Genomic DNA, 19684 nt, shown 5'->3' with positions numbered 1-19684 from the left:
GGGTTTTTTGTTGGTAGACTATCAGGTCGAGGAAATTCCCCTCTAAATTTACTGAGAGTTTTATCATAAACAGGTGTTTGCATCTTTTAAAAGAAGATGACACAAGCATCTTTGTGTCCTTTCTTCAACAAGGCATAAAACCAATAAACATTAAAGAAAAGATTTTAAGTTCAACTAGAAGAGAATAAATAACTTCTGTTCATCAAAAGACACTATAAAGAGAAAAGACTTAGCATCATCTACAGAGAAGATATTCTTGACATCAAACCGAAAATGTTTAGCACCTAGAATATGTGAAGAACATGGGTGAATTGATATGAAAAAGATAACTCAATAGAAAAAAAAATAGCCAACAATATGAACAGGTATTCAGAGAGGCTGCAACAGAAAAGGATGACAAACATGTGAAGAGTCACTCCATCCCACTCATGAGTAAGGAAACAAAAATATCCAGGCCATAGCGGGACAGGGATACTACCGTGACTGGACTGGTGAAAAATAACACTGTGGACAGTTCAAAGGCAACCCTAACACACTGCTCAGAGGAATGTGAACTTTATCACTCTGTAAAACAACTTGGTGTTCTGTTTGAAGTCAAACATCGGCCCGCCCCAAACCCAGCAATCCACCGCAAGGCAGACACCCCAGAGCATCCCTGGCACGTGTCCACCAGGAGACATGTCCGGGATCGTTCGGAGCAGCACTTTCTGTAACAGTGAGTGACCCACAGACAGTGGAAGGACTAGAGCATCGTAGCAGATTTAGACCATGATGGAGGCTCCCCGGAAAGGCAGAGCTCACTCCCCAAGGACGCAAAGATGTGTGTTAGAATTGTGTTTTTTGTTTTTATTCTTGCCATAAAGTTCTTAATCTCTATATCAAAAGCTACATGTATTCCTTCTACAGAATTAGGAAAACACAGGAAAAGTCTGTGAGAAGGAGACCTCAAAGATGGTCTCCAGTAATCCCCACCTCTGGTGCCCATACCCTTGTGTAAATCCCTCCTCAGGGAGGGTGGAAAGGGCCTCTCGAGGGCCTTCTGGCCAAAGGGAAAAACCAAAGGGATGGGTTGTCATGTCTGTGATAAGGTTACAAAAGACCCTTTCTCTGTCCCCCCATTTCTCTTCCTCTCCCCCCAAACTTGGCTTCCTCACCTTGATGGAGCAAGCCACCAACAACCATAAGAGGGGGGCCTCGAAGCAGACCCTTGCCTCAGCCAAGCCTCAACATGGTTATAACCACACGGGCACCTTGACCCTGACCGCTGAGGCCCGAGGCAGAGGACCCAGCTAAGCCACGGAGGAGTCCTGCCCCACAGAAAGAGTAAGATAATAGCCACTACTGTTTCAAGCCACTGGGTTTGTGGACTATTTGTCCCATGGTGATCTTTAGCTAATAGAGGTCTAACAAGGAAGACAGGGGGAGAGAGGCAGACCGAGAGGAAGGAAGGAAGAGAGGAAATGGAGAGAGGGAGAGAGGGAGGGAATGAGGAGGAGGGAAGAACTGCCTAGAAGAAAATGGAATATTCCCACTTAGGGACCATCTTTGATGGACATTTTGATTATTTTCTTTCAGGAGACAAATTTTTTAAGTCTGTTTTGAAGGATCAAGAAGTAGATGAAAAAAGAAACATATTTCCCCTAACACTCTCCCAGTCTCTGCTCCCAGATTTCCTTTCATGTGTTACCCAGTCCCCTGCCCCCACCCCTGGCCCGCGCGCCATCCACACAAAGTCAAGCTCAGGTTCTTAGCCTTCAAGGACAGTGAGCATTTACAGAGCATTCACTCTGCTCCAGGCCCCGCACATGTTCTTCCCACACATCAGCTCGTTGACTTTTCACCACCAACCTTCTCTCCATCTCACAGGTGCCGGACTGAGGCAGAGGGCTGCAGACACCTCGCCAAGGTCAGCTTGAGGCATTGCGCGTCTCTGCGCAATGGGTCGGGATGGTGCCAGTGCCCTTCCTTCATGCGGCCTACCTCCACCTTCTCTCCATACTGCGGTCACACTGAGTTCCTCGTGCCACCCCTCACCTCCCCAGATGTACGTGTCCGTGCTGTGTGCCAGACCTTGAGCTGGGGGAACAGAGGATGGGGTGGGGGCAAGCTCTGTGGTCCCAAGGGGTCCTGGCTAGGAGAAGGGCGATTTCCTCAGCCAGAGGATCTGCTGTCCCGTTGTGGGCTCCCCCAAGTCTTCCTCGACAAGGTCACCATGCCACATCTACTGAACTCCACTAGTGGGTGTCCCTGCCACCGGGATTGGACCTGGAATGTCTGTTCTTTCCTTTGGCTGTTTTCTAGACCCTCTCAGGTCTCCTAACAAGGGACTTTCAAAAACATAAGGGGGTTTTCACTGTGAGTGGTGGGGAGCAGCCATGTGTGCTGTTGTGAGACAATCCGGAGCTGGTCTTCCAGTGATTTCTACTAGCCTCTGCAGAGCCAACACTGAGAGCTTGAGCCCCAGACAAGTGACATCATCCCTCCAACTCCTGAATCCAGCATCTCCTTCCCTATGACCCCAGGCTGGACAGCACTTAGCATCTGAGACGCTCGCCTTCAGTGGCTCACACAATCCTTACAGGAAGGGGGACTGCTCTGAGGACACTCAGCATGCCTTATGTGGTTTCATCCTCACCACGACCCAAGAGCACGGATGTTAATGTTCCCATTTTACAGGTGGGTAAACTGAGGCTTAGAGACATCCAGGCTCCCCACTGTCACACTGAGTAACTATCTGCTGAGAAGGAGACACTGGGAGGAAGAGGACAAGCCCCCTGACAGCAGCATCAGGACACCCACCATCTTCCATGGTTGGCGACTCCAGACCCTCCCCACCCACAACATTCTGGTCCTTCCAAGCCCTCTGGAAGCTGCGTGAGCTCCACCAACCAGGCAGCAGGGCCCAACAAGGCCAGTGCCACAGCACTTAGAGGCCAAGTGTGCTAGGGAAGCAAGTGAATTTGGGGTCTGGCAGTCCTGGATTTGAATTTCCTGGCTTGGTCACCTTGAATTTGCATGACCTTGAAACCTCAGTTTACTCATCTCTAAAACAGGCTCATTAGACATCACCGACCGAAGGACCTGGCACATAGTAGCCAGGGTCACGCTACCTCCCTGACTCCAGCCACGAGCATCACAGAAAGCCCTCGACGGGTTTCAATATTTGTCTCAGGTCGGTGGGATTTTGTCTAAGTATAATCAACATGCTTCTCATTATAGGAAAAGTACTTCCCAAATGCAGAATGAAAATCACAAGCAGCAGCTCTGGAAGAGATTCCTACATCCCTGGGTCTGCTCCTGCCTCTGCAGCGCTGTCTTTCTATCCCGGGGGCTCTGAGCCCAGCGGTAGAGGACACGGCTCCGGCAGGGGCGTGGAGCACGCGTGTGCTGGGAGGAGGTCAGGGGAACAGAGCTGGAGAGGAGGCAGTACCAACCCCATCTGTGTTTCCAGAAGGGAATTCAGGCCACAGTCAGGGTGGTGGCTGGCTCCGGGCTGCTGTTAAGAGTGGATGGGAAGTGAGGGGGTGGGGCCCCAGAGCCCGGTTTGAATCCTGGCTCCCTCACCTACGAACCGTGTGGCTTTACATGGTTACTGGACCTCTCAGAGCCTCAGCTTCCCCTTCTGTAAAATGGGAATAACAGCACTGCCTGCCTCCTAAGGCTGATGACGGAGTCCTGTGTAGGCAGTGGGGTGGAGCCGGCAGCCATTGTCGTAGGGGATGGGCAGGGCGTGGACCGTCTCACGGAGGTAGGAGCTCACTCCTGGAAGACTCAGTGGCCTCAGGTGACATGGGTCTCTCTTTATCCTTCACCACTTGGCCTCTCTGTCTCCTGCCTCCTAGCCACAGCTCCAGACAGCACCCCAGAACTTTACTGCTGCTCCACCATGGCCCGGGGGTCAGGCACTCAGTGACACTTGGAGGAAATGTCCCAGGCACTCCTATGGCCACATACTAGGACCACAGACGTCCAGCCTGGGTGGGAGGAAGCCCGGGGCGGCCACTACGATGATCGATAATGACACTGACCATGCACACTTGCTGAGCGTCCATAGACCATTTTGCATCACTGGAGCCTGGCGCAGGCCGGGCGCATAGTAGGTGTGCAGCTGGTATTTGTTGGGTAAATGGATGCATGGGTGGATGAAAATCCACCAGCAATACGTCCGGCTCTGCGCTAAGTACTTCCGCACGCCCACGGCCTTTCCCATTCAATCCCTCTGACCACCCTACGGAGTCGGTATCGTCCCCATTTCACAGATGAGGGACCTGAAGCTCAGCTGGCCAAGGCCAGCCAGCTGGCCAACAGCAGGGACAGGTTTCCCGCCCCAGCCTCTCCCACCACACATAGGTTATTCCGCACCCGTGGAGGGAGGCTTGGCTGAGAGGTGTGTGGTGGGGGCAGGTAACGAACTGCACCGTGAACCAGGTGTGGGTCATGAAGTCCAGGGCCCCGCCTTCCTTCCAGGGCACACCTGCTGTGTGACCTTTGGCAAGTCACACACCCTCTCTGAGCTCCAAGCTGCCTCAATGGTGAAAGGCGAAGGTCCTGCTTGCCCTGTGATAATTCACCTGTGGTGAGGCCTTGGGGAGCCCTCGCCTGGAATCCAGCACATCCCAGGACCATACGAGCCTCACCCCTCCAGCATCTCCCCTGGCAGCAGCTACAAAGGCTGCAGCCTAAAGCCTGAGCCAACCCCACGTCCTACGTCTGCAGAACCTGCTCATCCAGCATCGGTGGGCCTGTCCCCCGCCCCCAGAATGTCCCTGCTCACCCGTAGACATCCAGCTGAGTCTCGGTGCCCAGCACACACACGGCATGGGTGGGCTGTTCCGGGGTCACGTGGATCACCGCACCCTGAGCCATAATCCCGCCAGCCCGTCCCGCCAGCTGCAGGAAGCCCCTTGGCTGGTTCCTTTATAGGGCCCAGCAGAGCCATGAGTCAGCACCTGTGGTTTACAGGCTCCTTAGCCCCTCCCCACTCAGATCCCAGGGCGTGTACTCCCGCTGCTCTTCCTGCCCAGGAGCTGCCCCTCCGACCCGCATGAATGTCAATGTCAGAATCACGCCAAGCTGGCTCTCTTAGTCTCCTGGGAAGGATCAGGGGCTCAGGAAGCCTCGAGTGCAGGTCTGGGTCCTCACGTCACAGCCCCCTGCATGCCTGGGGCCCTGAACACCGGGGTCCATCCAACATGGCAAGAAAAGCCATGGAGCTCAGGGGATCATAGCAAGGAGGTCACCCCTGGGCTATGCACTCGAGGACCGAGCTGGCTTGGGACCAGTCTCCCCAGGCTGGCCCACCCACGTGACAGCGCACCTTCTTGGGTCTGTTCTGTGCACCAGGCAGCTCTCTCTGCCCCTCACGTGGACTCACCCACTGAAGCAGGCCTGTGGGGTAAACACTATCACTCTTCCCCACCTGGTCCTCGAGGCAGCTCTTGGAGGTCGGAATCACCATGATTCCCACAGGACAGAAGAAACTGAGGCACAGAGAAGCCAAGTAATACTTCCAAGATTCCACAATGCGTAGAGTGGGCGTCCGGGCCCCAGACCGCCTTCTCAAGGCTCAAAGCCTTGCTGTGCCGCAGGTGATGTGGCCACGTGACCCTCTGGTGTGTCCACACAGCTGGCCTTAATAAGCCCACTTTCTCCAGCTGGGCCCAGGGTTAGGACTCCCCTGAGCTTCGGATGGAAGCCGGGGAGGGGGCTGTCCATTGCCAGACTTGAGAAGACCCTCACCACCAGATCCAGTCATCCTGGGGATGGGAGGGTGAGACCCAGGGGGCAGTGGTGTGCCCGCTGTCACACGGCAAATCAGCTGCAGGGCCGGGCTCTACCTCAAGCCTTAGGTCTCCTGGTGTGATTTTCTGTTTTTCCTTTTCCCCCCCATTTTTCTTCAGCATTTGGGGTTTACACTGTCTATGAAAAAGCCACAGAGAGAACAAGCCCAAAGCAGTTTTATTAATTCAACAAATACTTCTTGATTGCCTACTGTTTGCCAGGCCCTGTTTGGGGCACTAAGCATGCAAAGCGAATAAAGCAGACAAATAATTCTGTCTTCGTGGAATGTTTTTTCTTTTAATAGAAAGAGACAACAGATAGGCAATAAATACAATAAGTGAATGACATAGTATATTAGCATTGTGGAAAAACGAAACAAGAGGACGTGGGATAGATTGCCATTTCAAATAGGATGGTCAGAAAAGAGGACATCTGAGCAGACTTGAGGGAGGTGACAATGTGGATTTTGGGGAGACAATATTCCAGGTTGAGGAAAGAGCACAACTTGTGCAAAGGCCCTGAGGCAGAGACATGCCTGGAGCATGACTGGAATCCATACAGGAGGGAGTGGGGAGGGAGGGCAAAGCTAGAGGGTGCGGAGCCAGTCACAAAGGGCCTTGCGGGTGTTATGAGATGTCGCGGCCGGTGCGACAAACCGACCAGGGTCCAGAGGGTAAGAGGATGGTGAAAAGAAATTAAGAGACAAAGAGATGGGGGCAGGAGGAGCACCAGGAAGGATGTCCAATAGTGTCAATTTTATTCAAGGCTGTGAGGCATTATATAGCTAACAGAAACAATCATAAGAAAGTATCTATTTTTAGCTGATTACTAAAGAGTTTGCAACATGCACAGAAAATCCTTCAAGCTTTCCCATGATCTGTTTCCCAAGCACCAATAGCAGACCTTCTAGCGCCAAATATACTGACTTCCAGGCCACTCAAGACATAGTTTGTGTAAGCACAGCTCAGTCTTACAGTGGTGTCGTCTAGAGCCCGCGCAAGGACAGCAAGGACCAGCCAAGAATTTCTGACCCCGGCCCTATCGTCTGTATCTGACTAGCAAACCTGTGGGAAGTCACGTAGGCGCGCGCACAACACGTAGCACAGGCCCTTTCTCAGTGCTACTGGACTTTATTGACCTTAGCCTTTTGTTCGGCTATTTAGCCTTTAAAGGAGGCACAAGTCAGGGCCTGGTTTGGTCCTCGTCTCAAGCCTTAATGTGGCCTCCCACAATGAGGACTTTGGCATCTACCCCAAGTGAGAAGGAGAGACACAGGGACATTTTGGGCAGAGGAGGACCACGGTCTGATCTCTTTGGCCGCTGTGGGAGAATCAGCCACAGGGAAACCAGTGAGGAGGTTGCTGCTCTCTGGCAGGTGGTAGGTGATGGGGCCAGGCACACAGTGCTAGTGTGGAGGAGGTGAGAAGCAGTCAGATTCTGGACATTCCCTGACAATATAGCCAATAGGATTTGCAGAGGGACCTGACTGGGGCGGGTGGGGGGGGGGAGGGCATCAGCAAAAGTGAGGAATCAAGTTCTCCAAGGAGATGAGCCCGAGGAGGGATGGAGCTGGCTACAGGTATGGGGGAGAGTTGAGGAGGGAATGGCTGCAGGCAGCGGTGTGGCTGTCTATGAGAGTCTGTTGGGGACACCCTATAGGCCATTGGTTGGACACATGGTTCTGGAGTTGGAGAGGATCAGGCTGGGAATGATAAGTCTGTGGGCTGTCAACATCTAGAGCTCCCCTGGGTGGATGGAGAAGCCCCGGGGCCTTCGACCAGAGACTGAGAAGAGCCACCGGCAGGAAGGGAACATTTCATAGGGTCGTGTCTACGCCCACACACAGGAAGCAAAGCCTTTTTGCAGACTCACATGCTTTGCCGTGGCAGGGCAGAGAAGAAAGGCTCTGTGGTGGGCAGGGAGCCGAGGGCAGACAGACCTGTGGGGAGCCTGGGTACCTGCACCAGCATCTCCAGCTGCATCATTGTCCTCGCTCCCTGTCCTAGATCGGCTGCATAATAAAACAGCCTAGGCTGTGGCCTTCAACATCAGAAATGTATTTTCTCACAGTTCTGCAGGCTGGGAGTCCTAGATCATGGTGCCGGTACAGTAGAATTCTGGGGGGGACCGTCCCCCTGGCTTGCAGATGGCCGTCTATGCCTTGCATGGTGGGGGTGGGGCGGGGAGGAGAGAGAGAAACAGACAGAGTTAGTTCTCTGGTTTTTTCTTTTCCTCTCCAAAAACCACATGGGAGGGGTCAGGGCATCAACTTGGGAATTTGGGGGGAGCATGATTCAGTATGCAGCACTGTTGGATGCAAAGGCTGTTTGCACGTTTCTGAGATAGAAACCACATTGTGATGCACAAATTGCATCCAAGTCCGGGCCCCCTGGTGGCTCAGTCTGTTGGGCGTCTGACTCTTGGTTTCAGCTCAGGTCATGATCTCAGGGTCGTGGGATCGAACCCTGTGTTGGGCTCCATGCTCAGCACAGTGTCTGCCTGGGATTCTTTCTCCGCCTCCCTCTGCCCCTCCCCCTGCTTGCTCTCTCTCTCTCTCTCTCTCTCTCTTTCGTTCTCCCTTAAATAAATAAATGAATATTTTTGAAAACAAACAAACAAACAAACAACAACAACGACAACAAATTGTCCATGACTGTGGCTGTTTTGCAGGAACATCACTGGTTGATCTTTGCTCCTCTTTATTCCCTTATAGGGCATTTTGGTGTTTTTCCTGAAATTTGTTATAGCTTATCATTACGTGTGTGTGTGCGTGTTTAACACACATAATGGCAGGGCTTCCACAGGTCTCCCCTGTGTTTCCGGTGCCTTAGAATAGCTCCTGACTCCTAGTAGGTGCTCACTAAACACTATGACTGAGGACCAGAGTGTTCTCTGGCACCCAGCCGGGCCCTGAACCCCAGGGCGGAGCCCCTGAGGACAGGTCCCCGCAAGGATCCCTCAGAACCCAGCCTGGTTGTTACTTCTTGGAGGGCATTGAACTTGGGTAATTTGGGAAGCAAACTGTCTGGTACAAGAGCAGCTGGCCCAAGGCCCAGGCCAGAAACACTGCAGGAAGGGGCCCCTCTCCCCCCCTCCAGCACCTGAGCGGATGCCCCAGCCACTGGCTGGATGTATGCCCTTCCTCCAGGAGATTGTGATGACATCATTTTGGGAAGAGACACTGACATCGGGGACTCTCCCTGAGCCCCCGAGACTGGGTGTAGGGCTGCACGGTGTTTGGAGTGGATGGCTGAGCTGTTCTTCCACGGACAACGTTCAGATCATTTACGTAGCTCTTCACTCAAATACTTACCAGAGCCTCCTAAGTGCCTGGAACTCTCTTAGAAGCTAGGTTGGGCTTTATTTAAAATAGATTCACAAGGACCCAGGATGATAACAGAGACCATAGTCTATTAGTACGTGCCAAACTTGTCACCAGGTCCTTGGCGATATTATTTCCAGTTATCAAGATAACCCAGTGGGCAGGACTTATGATCTCGTTTCTAAAGAGGAGTAAGGCACCATGTTCAAGGTCACCGGGCTCCTGAACAGGTTTCAAACCCAACTTTCCTTAACATGCTCTGATCCTTGCAGCAACGTGGATGTCTGAATTACGCTCTCCCCACTTTCCAGGTGAGGAAATCGAGTCTTAAAAGGCTTACATAACTTGCCCAAGATTACGCAGACCAGAAGTGGCGACACTTGGGTCTAACTTTGTCCCTTGTCCCACTCTGCCTGCCACGCAGCTGCCTCCTGGTCAGGTCCCTTGGCTGATGAGTTCTGAAACCCCTTCCAGCACAAAACCACCCTCCCCAACTTCTCCATAACTTCAAGCAGAAAAGTAGGCGTGTGTCTAGATCATCCAGATTGGGAGAAACTGGCAAATCTTTCCCTCCTACTAAGGTTTGTCTAAGTACACCGTGCAGGTAGTGGTGGGGTGGGGATGGGGTCCTTGCTCCCTCTTTCTTTGCTCCCCCAGCTCTGTCTGGCTCAGTACCTCTCTGCTTTCCTTCATAGAACCCTAGTAGGCTCTGGAAAGATTCATGGACACACAAGGCAACGTCATGACTGGCGTGTGCCAGGCCCCACCCTGCACCATTGTTACTGTGCCCATTCAGGCGGACCCCACAGCAGCTTGATGAAGGGAAGACACCTGCTAGTCGTGGATGGTTGAGCGCTATGCCAGGGGACAGAGACGCGAGGTGGGACACAGGTCTGTCCACATAGATCGCCTGCAAACAAACGTCCACGATGCCATCTTTCAGGAAAGGAAGGGGATCCAGCCAGATGAAGGTCAGGGCATCCTAATTCCTTTTCTGGAGCTGGCTTCTACCCCATCTTTGATCCCAGGTGCCCACATTGCTTCTCCAGCACCCAGAATTTCTCTTGGGGACCATGAAAATGTCAGCACCCCCAAAGCAGGGACTTCCCTTTGTGTTCCCTGCTATGCCCCTAGTACTAGAACTAATGTCTGGGGGCAGAGAACAGGCATAGGAAATACTATATTGAATTGAAAACTGTTTATTTTAAGATACATCCTTTGCTCCATCAACCATTTGTTGAAAGCACTTTCCTTCCTGCTTTGAATTGCCTTTGCAGCTTCGTCAAAAAATCAGTCGGCCATACTTGGGTGAGCTGTTTCTGGATTTTCACTTCTGCGCTCTTGATCTAAGTGTCTATCCCCCAACCAAGCACAGCCTTGATTATCATGGTCGCATCTTGAAATTGGGTGAGCTAATTGCTCCCACTTTATTCTTTTTCAAAAGCATTTTGTCTGTGACAGTTTTTTTTTTTGTCTTTCCACATAATTTTATTTTTATTTATTTTTTAAAAAGATTTTATTTATTTATTTGACAGACAGAGATCACAAGTAGGCAGAGAGACAAGCAGAGGGGGGTGGGGAAGCAGGTTCCCTGCTGAGCAGAGAGCCCAATGTAGGGCTCGATCCCAGGACCCTGGAATCATGACCTGAGCCGAAAGCAGAGGCTTAACCCATTGAGCCACGCAGGTGCCCCTCTACATAATTTTAGAATAATCTTGCACGTATCTGCAGAAAACCTCACTGGGATTCTGGAAGTCACTGCATTAAAGCCTGGATAGTGATTTGCAGGGGACTGACATCCTGCTACACTGTGTTTGCCAACCCATGAACACAGCACCCCCCACGTATCTTGAGTTTCCAGCATACATTCCAACCCTTGTACACGTTTTGTTAGATTTCTACCTACGTGTTTCATTTTAGCGGAGGGACTGTAGATGGTCTTGTATTTTTTATTTATTTTTTAGTTTTATTTATTTACTTTAGAGAGAGAGAGAGAGTGCACCCATGTGGTGGGGAGGGGCAGAGGGAGAGGGAGAGAGAGAATCTTAAGCAGACCCCCCCTCCCCCGCGCTGAGGACGGAGCCCAGCGCAGGGCTCAGTCTGATGACCTGAGATCACGACCTGAGCCAAAGGCAAGAGTTGGACTCTTAACCAACAGGAGCCACCCAGTTGCCTCAGTCTTGTATTTTTTTTTTAAGATTTTATTTATTTATTTGACGGACAGAGATCCCAAGTAGGCAGAGAGGCAGGCAGAGAGAGAGGGGGAAGCAGGTTCCCGGCTGAGCAGAGACCCCCATGCAGGGCTTGATCCCAGGACCCTGGGATCATGACCTGAGCTGAAGGCAGAGGCTTAACCCACTGATCCACCCAGGCACCCAAGTATTAGGAATTCTACCTCTAGGAAAATAAATGGGAAAGTAGTCTTACTCAAAGACAAATGCTTACTTGGGATTCATACTATCCAAAAATGAGAGTCATAGTCGATCAAAATGTGAAAGCATTTGGGAATGGATAGGAAAATGAAGATACCTCCATTTGATGCCATGTCAAAGGATTTTATGATCACATGACAAATACCTCTTGTATTAAGAAAAAAAAAAAATCTGCTACCGAAGGACGTGATCTGTGAAATAGCAAAATCCCTAAATGCGGGTGGTCAAGGTGATCATTGCCCATGGAAAGGAGTTAAATGAAGCATGATTTGCTTTGCATATGTCTCTTACAATTTAAGTGTATGAACGGAAGAAGAAAATCAGATATATACGTACAGGAGAGAAAGTTGTCTGAGACCTCGAACGTGAAAAAAGGTGCTTGACTGTATGTGTTTCCCTTCGTAATTCCGATCCCAAGATGCATGGGCGGAAGGGTTCAGACTTCTATTCTTGGAGGCTGGTGTTGATGATCTTGTTCTCTCCTCTGTGTAGGGGACATCGTCCTCCAGCATTGATTATTGGTGTCAGGTGTGCTGCTCAACCAAAACCAATGTAATCCACCATGTAATAGACTAAAGAAAAAAAATCATACCCTCATATCAGTGGAAGCCAAAAGAGAATTTGAAAATAAATTCCAACAGTCATTCATGATTAAAACTCTCTGCAAATGAAAGGGCCCCTGGGTGTCTCAGTTGTTAAGGGGTGCTTGGGTGGCTCAGTGGGTTAAGCCTCTGCCTTCGGCTCAGGTCATGCTCCCAAGGTCCTGGGATTAAGCCCCGAACTGGGCTTTCTGCTCAGTGGGGAGTCTGCTTCCCCATCTCTCTCTGCCTGCTTGTGATCTCTGTCTGCTGAATAAATAAATAAAATCTTTTTTAAAAATATGCAAATTAGAGATAGGGAGGCACTTTTCCAGCCCAATAAGAGCATCTACAGAAGAAATCTACAGCTAACAACATACTTAATTGTGAAAGACTCACAAGATTGAGAACAAGACAAGAATGACCATTCTCACCACTGTTATCCAACCTAGCGCCAGAAGTTCTGCCTGTGTGATAAAGCAAGAAAAGAAATAAAAGATGTACAAACAAGGAAGGAGGGAATGAAACGGACTCTAACAGCAGATGCCCTAATTATCTATGTAGAAAATCCCAAGGAATCTACTAAAAAAACCTTCCTAGAACTAGTAATTGAGTTCAGCAAGGTCACAGAATAGAAGACCAATACATAAAAATGACTCATATTTTAATACACTAGCAATGAAAATGTGGATACTGAAATTAAAAATACAAGACCAGGGGCGCCTGGGTGGTTCAGTGGGTTAAGGCTCTGCCTTCAGCTCAGGTCATGATCCCAGGGTCCTGGGATTGAGCCCCGCATCAGGGTTTCTGCTCAGCGGGGAACCTGTTTCCCCCTCTCTCTCTGCCTGCCTCTCTGCCTACTTGGGATCTCTGTCCGTCAAATAAATAAATAAAATCTTAAAAAAAAAACATACACACACAAGACTGAGACAACTGGGTGGCTCCCGTTGGTTAAGAGTCCAACTCTTGCCTTTGGCTCAGGTCGTGATCTCAGGTTATCAGACTGAGCCCTGCGCTGGGCTCCGTCCTCAGCGCGGGGGGGGGGGGGTTCTGCTTAAGATTCTCTCTCTCCCTCTCCCTCTGCCCCTCCCCACCACATGGGTGCACTCTCTCCCTCTCTCTCTCTAAAGTAAACAAATAAAACTGAAAAATAAATAAAAATACAAGACCATCTACAGTCCCTCCGCTAAAATGAAACACGTAGGTAGAAATCTAACAAAACGTGTACAAAGGTTGGAATGTATGCTGGAAACTCAAGATATGTGGGGGGGGGCGCTGTGTTCATGGGTTGGCAAACACAGTGTAGTGGGGTGTCAGTCCTCTGCAAATCACTATCCAGGCTGTTATTATTCTGTCAAGTAAATAAATAAAATATTTTTTTAAAAAAGAATTCCCAATACTTGAAACTGCTTTCTAGGGGATTGTGTGATCACATCACACCTGTATGAGCACTCACACAATCTGCATGTGTGGCAGCTGAGGGATTTAATTCCTCATCTCACTCACCTTCCCAACAATCTTTTAGGGGGATATTTTTCCTGCTATTCTGATGGTGGTGTTTTGGGTTTATTTAGCTCCTTGTGGGGTCGATACACATTCCAGAATTTTGCCGACCAGTAGCTGATGGTGCTGAGCAATTCTGATCGAGAAAGACGTTAGGGAAGGAATGAGCCAGAGCTTGGCGCCGGAGCCCTGCGGGCAGCGTGTTCTCCACAGATTTGTTGCTTTGCTTTTTTCCGGTTGGACCATGATTGCGTCTCCTCCAGTGGAGACTTGGAGGTTGAACCTGGAGCTACATTAAAATAACATTGCTGTATAAACTTGAACCTAGCACCGGTATAAAATAACACTGACACCTCACATTCTTCTCAGCCAGGCTTGGGTGACGATTGTCTCCGGAATTTGTTTGCTCAGTGGATTCACACCCAACCAGGAAGCCAAAAGGCGGGGCTGGGCGGCTCTGCCTCAGAGGGTTCTGCAGGGCCTGACTGCTTGGTGGCCGACCCTTCTGGTGCTCTTCTTCCTGGTGCTCCTGACCTCTGAGGCGTCCCCCTCCCTAAAGAGGGCTGCCCAGGCGTCCTCAGCTGTCACTCAAGGGCCCTGTGGCATGCCTCTCGTCCTATTGCGTCCAGAGCCCAGCAGCCATCATGGAACAGGGTGAGGCAGGCAGTTGTCACATGCTCTCGTCCCCATATTTTAGAGCTCTCCGCCTGTTTCTCGTTGCTTGGGGCCTCGGAAGGCTGCAGCATACTATTTGTACGCCATCTCTCCACTCAGTTTCTTGCACACTCACTGTGTACCAGGCTCTTTTCCCAGGTCTTAAGGAATCCTGGCCTGGATTATTCTGGGATGTTCTGATTGCCAGGATGCTATCCCAACACAGAGCCTCCTTAAGTATCTCAGTGCAAAGAATCTTACTGTCCTGCTCACTGTGTCTCCAGCCACCAACATAGATGACAGGGGACTGAGCTCTGGGCAGACTCTAGGCTAAAAGTCCCTGACATGCAGCACCTCATGGGATCCTCGGAGCAGGCCCAGGAGGAAGGGAATTTGCAGGCAAGGAAATTGAGGCTCAAAGAACGTGAATGGCTAGAACAACATCACACACCCGGTAGTAAGAGAAGTCAGGATTTGAATCCAGATCGAGAGGATTGCAAAGCCTTAACCACCAGGTTTACCGGTCAGTGGTGGGGAGGAACAAAACTCCCAGCCTCTGCCGTCTTCCAATCTACGTTTATTCACAGACATCTGCTAAACACCCCTCTGTGCCAGGTGTTGGGCCTGGTATTAGGGACCTTAAGGTAGAAGGGTCCTTGCCTTCAAGGAACATGAACAAAGAAGAGCTCGCGCGCTTTCTCTCTTTCTCAGAGTATGTGTATTCCGGGACAAGGATCTGAGAGCAAGTTGTTGATCTTGGAGGAGCAAGATACACTGGGATGGAATGGGGAAGCGGACAGGGAAGGTGAGCCAGGGAAGGTGTGTTAGCGAGCTGCTTACCACCTGAGGGTGGTGGAGCTTAAGCCACTGGGGAGTGCTGGGAAGTGTGGAGCCCATGCCCCACAGTTAGGCCGCCCCTGCAGCAGGCAGCTGGGGCACACATACACGCATCCCATCACTTGCTGGGTGGGGGCTGCTCCTGGGGGCGTCAGTGCCCCAGCCTCTGGTCAGCAGGCTCTGACGGGCAGAGAAGGCTCAGGCAGGGTGCCAGCGCAGGTGCTTGGAGGCCAGGTTCCGTGAATTGAAGAGGAAGGGGATGGCGTGGGTGGGTAGGGCACTGATAGCATCTGCCACAGGAAGGCAGGGGCATTGCAACCCCTTCAAGGAGCAGGAGACAGCTGGGGACACCTCCTCCCTGAGAAATGCACATGGAACATGTTGCATATAGTTGGATGGGTTCTTGGACCCCTGGAGCCCCCACGTGGAGATGCGATTTAAGACCTCTACCTCCTGTGACTCATCCTTTCTCTTTCCCCCACACCCACTTACGTGCCCCCAGCAGGAGATGGTCAAGGCTTTCCAGACACAGCTGCCCTCCTCCCACGTCCACTCAGGGACTCTTCCGGAGGGAGGCGGCTCAGTGGCGGCACCGTGGTTCCGGTCACCAGGGTGCAGGCGCCCTCTGCTTCTCTGACCTTTGGGACATCAGGGCAGCTGGCTCCCTGGCAGGCGCCCCCCGGGGGCCCCTCTTCCAGGGACGGCAAATCCTCTGCTAGCTGCCTGCTGGGGGCCGGGATCTGCTCTCTTTCCAGCCAGTGGGAGCTGCATTGTTGAGCTGGACTCACTCACGCAGGCGTTCTGAGGCTGCCTTTCAGTCTGCGTGCATTTCTTCAAACTGTGTAACATACCGTGCATATGGAGGAGGGCAAACATTCAATCATTTTAAGGAATAATAAAGTGAACACCGTGGAAACACCACTTAGTTTAAGAAATAGAAACTCCTCCGTACCTTGGGAGCTACTTGAGGACCCTTCCCTCACTACAGCCCCCTTCCAACCCTGAACTAACAATTAGACGAACTTTTTGGTCATCATCCCTTTGCTTTTCTTTACAGTTTTTACTGGATTGGTTAGTTCTGTCTGGTTGGCCTTGGTGTCAACGGAAGCACGCGCCTGCCATTCCTCTGCGACTTGCTCCCTTCACTCAACATGACCTTGAGTAAATGACCTTGGGTGAAATGCATCCACGGTGCCGTGTGAGCCCTAAAGGGCTCTTCCTCATTGCTTTCCAGTGTCCCGTCATATGGATGCCCGACCATTTAGCTAGTCATCACACTGGTGACGGGCATCCTTTCCAGTCTGGGGATAATCCGACCACGGCTGCCATGAATATTCGTGTCTCTCGGGGCGCAGTGCGAGAGTACATGTTCTTTGCGGACCATTATTCTGCAGGCATGTACTTCGGAGTTGACTTTCTGGCAGAGGGCGGCATTTTTAATTCACTGGGTAGTAACAACTGTTTTTTCCAAGTGGTTGTGCCAGTTTCATTCCCATCAGCAATTTGTGAGTGTTCCAATTGTTCCACATCTTTGCTCACAGCCCCTCCCCCTTTTTAAAAGATATTTTTTATTGATTTGACAGAGAGAGACACAGCGAGAGAGGGAACACAAGCAGGATAAGAGGGAGAGAGAGAAGCAGGCTTCCCTGAAGCAGAGCCTGATTCAGGGCTCAATCTCAGGACCCTGGGATCATGACCTGAACCGAAGGCAGACGCTCAACCAACTGAGCTCCAAAGGCACCCCTAACAGTTCTCCTTTATATGCTTATTTATTTTGGTCTATCTGGTGAGCATGTGGTAGTCTGTCATCGGGGTTTGCTTCTGAGTTTCCCCGACTAAGAACAAAGCTGAATACCTTTCCATCTCTTCATTGGAGACCTGTGCTTTCTGTTTTGTGAAGGGCCTATCCGCCGCTTTATCCTTTTTTTCTGTGGGATTGTTTCTCTTTTTCTTATTTTTGTTGAATGGTAGGAATAAAGGTCCGCAAAGAACAAAATAATAAAGGAAAGGAATGATTAACTATATTAAAAGGGAGAACTTCTATTTGTGAAAGACAGATTAAGTGAATAAAAAAATAAACCACAAACTGGGAGAAAGTAGATCTGTAATACAGGCAAATGGTGACAGACCAGAATACGGAGTTTATAAGCAATCGCTGCCATGTGATAATAAGACGTCTGACCCTCTGATCTGGGTAGCTGGACTGTCTGTCCAGTTGCACATGAATTACACATCGCCCTCATGACTACAGCTTTTTAACGAGTCTTAATACCTGGGAGAGTTCATTCTCTCCTCTTGTCATCTTAATGACTCACTTAGCTATTCTTGGCTCTTTGCACTTCTACATAAATTTTAGAATCAGCCTTTAAGTTCTACACACACAGACACACCCTGCAATGGTTTTGATTGGGTTTGCATTAACTTATAGATCTTGGGGAGGAGTAACTTTTTTTTTTTTAAGATTTTATTCATTTATTTGAGAGAGAGTGTGAATGCACAAGCAGGAGGAACGACAGAGGGACAGGGAGAAGCAGGCTCCCCACTTACCAAGGAGACTGAAGCAGGGCTCGATCCCAGGACCCCGGGATCATGACCTGAGCTGAAGGCAGGTGCTTAACCCACTGAGCCACCCAGGCGCCCCATGTACCATCTTTTCAATATGGAGCCTTCCATCCATGAGCATGGCATTTCTCTGCATTCATTCAGATCTTCTCCAATGTTTGTAGTTCGGTCCTGTAGCATACCCCATAGAGGATTTTGCACATCTTTGGTTAGATTTGGTTTTGGGGGTTTTATTTTTTACTTTTTTATTGCTATTATAACTGGCAACTTTAACTTTTAAATTTTCTACTTGCCATTGGTATACAGAAATACAATTTATCTCTGTGTATTTGTTTTATAGCAATAGTCTGTCTAAACCCTCTTATCAGTTTTTATAGTCTATAGATTCTATTGGATTTTCTGTGCATATAATCATTCCTTTCCAGTCCTTAAAACTTGTATTTCCTTCTTTTTAAAAGATATTTATTTATTTATTTATTTGACAGAGATCACATGTAGGCAGAGAGGCAGGCGGCGGGGGGGGGGGGGCAGGCAGGCTCCCCACCGAGCAGAGCGCCCAATGCGGGGCTCGATCCCAGGACCCTGGGACCATGACCTGAGCCGAAGTCAGAGCCTTTAACCCACTGAGCCACCTAGGCGCCACACCCCCCCTTTTTTTTAAACTTGCGTTTTTCTCTTGCCTACTGTACTGCATGAGCTTTTGGTTCTAGGCTGAATAGAAGTGATGACAATAGTGTTCTTGTCTTGCCCTGGTCCTCTGATCCTACGAGAGTAGTTTCAACACTCCCTCATTAAGTGTAATTGTTGATGTGGGTTTTCTGCGGAACAGTGGTTCTCGAAGTCCAGCTGCACTGGGGTTACCCAGAGGGCTCATTAAAGTGCAGCTTGCTGCCCCCCTCCACGCCCTGACCCCAGAGTTCCAGATTCAGCAGGTCTGGGAGAGGCCTGAGGCCTTCATTTTGGACCAGTTTCCTGGCTGCTGATGCTCTGGGGATCACGCCGTGAGACGCGCTGTTGTAGATGTTTATCAGGTTAAAGAGTTCCTTCTGATGCTTTAATTTTAAAGTCATGGATGGAAATTTTGTCAACCATTTTTTCCTGATTTATTGAGATCATTGTATAAATTGTTCCTGATTTATCTATTGTATTAATTTTCTTTTTTAAAAAGATTTTATTTATTTATTTTAAAATATTTATTTATTTATTTATTTGACAGAGATCACAAGTAGGCAGAGAGGCAGACAGAGAGAGAGGAGGAAGCAGGCTCCCCGCTGAGTAGAGAGCCCGATGCGGGGCTCAATCCCAGGACACTGGGATCATGACCTGAGCCGAAGGCAGAGGCTTTAACCCACTGAGCCACCCAGGCGCCCCAGAAGATTTTATTTATTTTTTTGACAGAGAGATAGAGAGTACCGGTAGACAGAACAGCAGGCAGAGAGAGAAGGAGAAGCAGGTTCCCCAGGGAGCAGGGAGACCGACACGGGGCTCAATCCCAGGACCCTGGGATCATGGACTGAGCCACCCAGGTGCCCCTGTTGAATTGATATTCTAAGGTGAAACTTGGCATTCCTGGGATCCATTTCATTTGATCCGATAGGGTATCCCTTTTGAATTTTGCTTGCTAAGGTTTTGCTTATAATTTTTGTATCTATAAACGCGTGGCTCTGTCTACAGGTGTCCTTTCTCCTGCCGTCCTCGTCAAGTGTGGTATCGCGCTCAGATTAAGGGCGAAAATGCAGACGTTATTCTTCTGCCCGGATCATCGTATTTATGCCACGGTGCCTTGTCCGTCTGCCTCGCTTCACTACTAATCCTCAAGCTTCAAGAAGGTGGGGTTCACACCGGCTCCTTCAGAGTCTGCCACCGAGCTGGACACGCAGCCGGGATGATCCTGTCCCTATAAAACAGGGGCAAGGATCAAGTAGCCGCTGTTGGGAGGATGAATAAGGCATGAATCGTGCAGGGGGTAGAGAATGGAAAGCAAAGAAATGAACATTTGCAGGGTGCTCCTGGTT

General features: G+C 50.1%; 1 protein-coding gene across 1 annotated transcript in view; it reads right to left on the bottom strand.

Annotated features, from left to right (window-relative positions):
• PADI4 (peptidyl arginine deiminase 4) overlaps positions 1–4870 on the bottom strand; it is a 37399-nt gene extending 32529 nt beyond the window's left edge. Inside the window, exon 1 of the mRNA XM_059376396.1 lies at positions 4775–4870. Coding sequence (XP_059232379.1) covers positions 4775–4866 — 92 coding nt within the window. The 5' untranslated portion in view covers positions 4867–4870. The remainder of the gene's footprint in view (positions 1–4774) is intronic.
• Positions 4871–19684: the final 14814 nt, after the last annotated feature.

This window comes from Mustela nigripes, chromosome 14 (genome assembly GCF_022355385.1).
Source record: "Mustela nigripes isolate SB6536 chromosome 14, MUSNIG.SB6536, whole genome shotgun sequence".
Classification (NCBI taxonomy): Eukaryota; Metazoa; Chordata; class Mammalia; order Carnivora; family Mustelidae; genus Mustela; species Mustela nigripes.
Note: the sequence above shows the minus strand (reverse complement) of the source record. Positions and strands in the feature narration are given on the sequence as shown.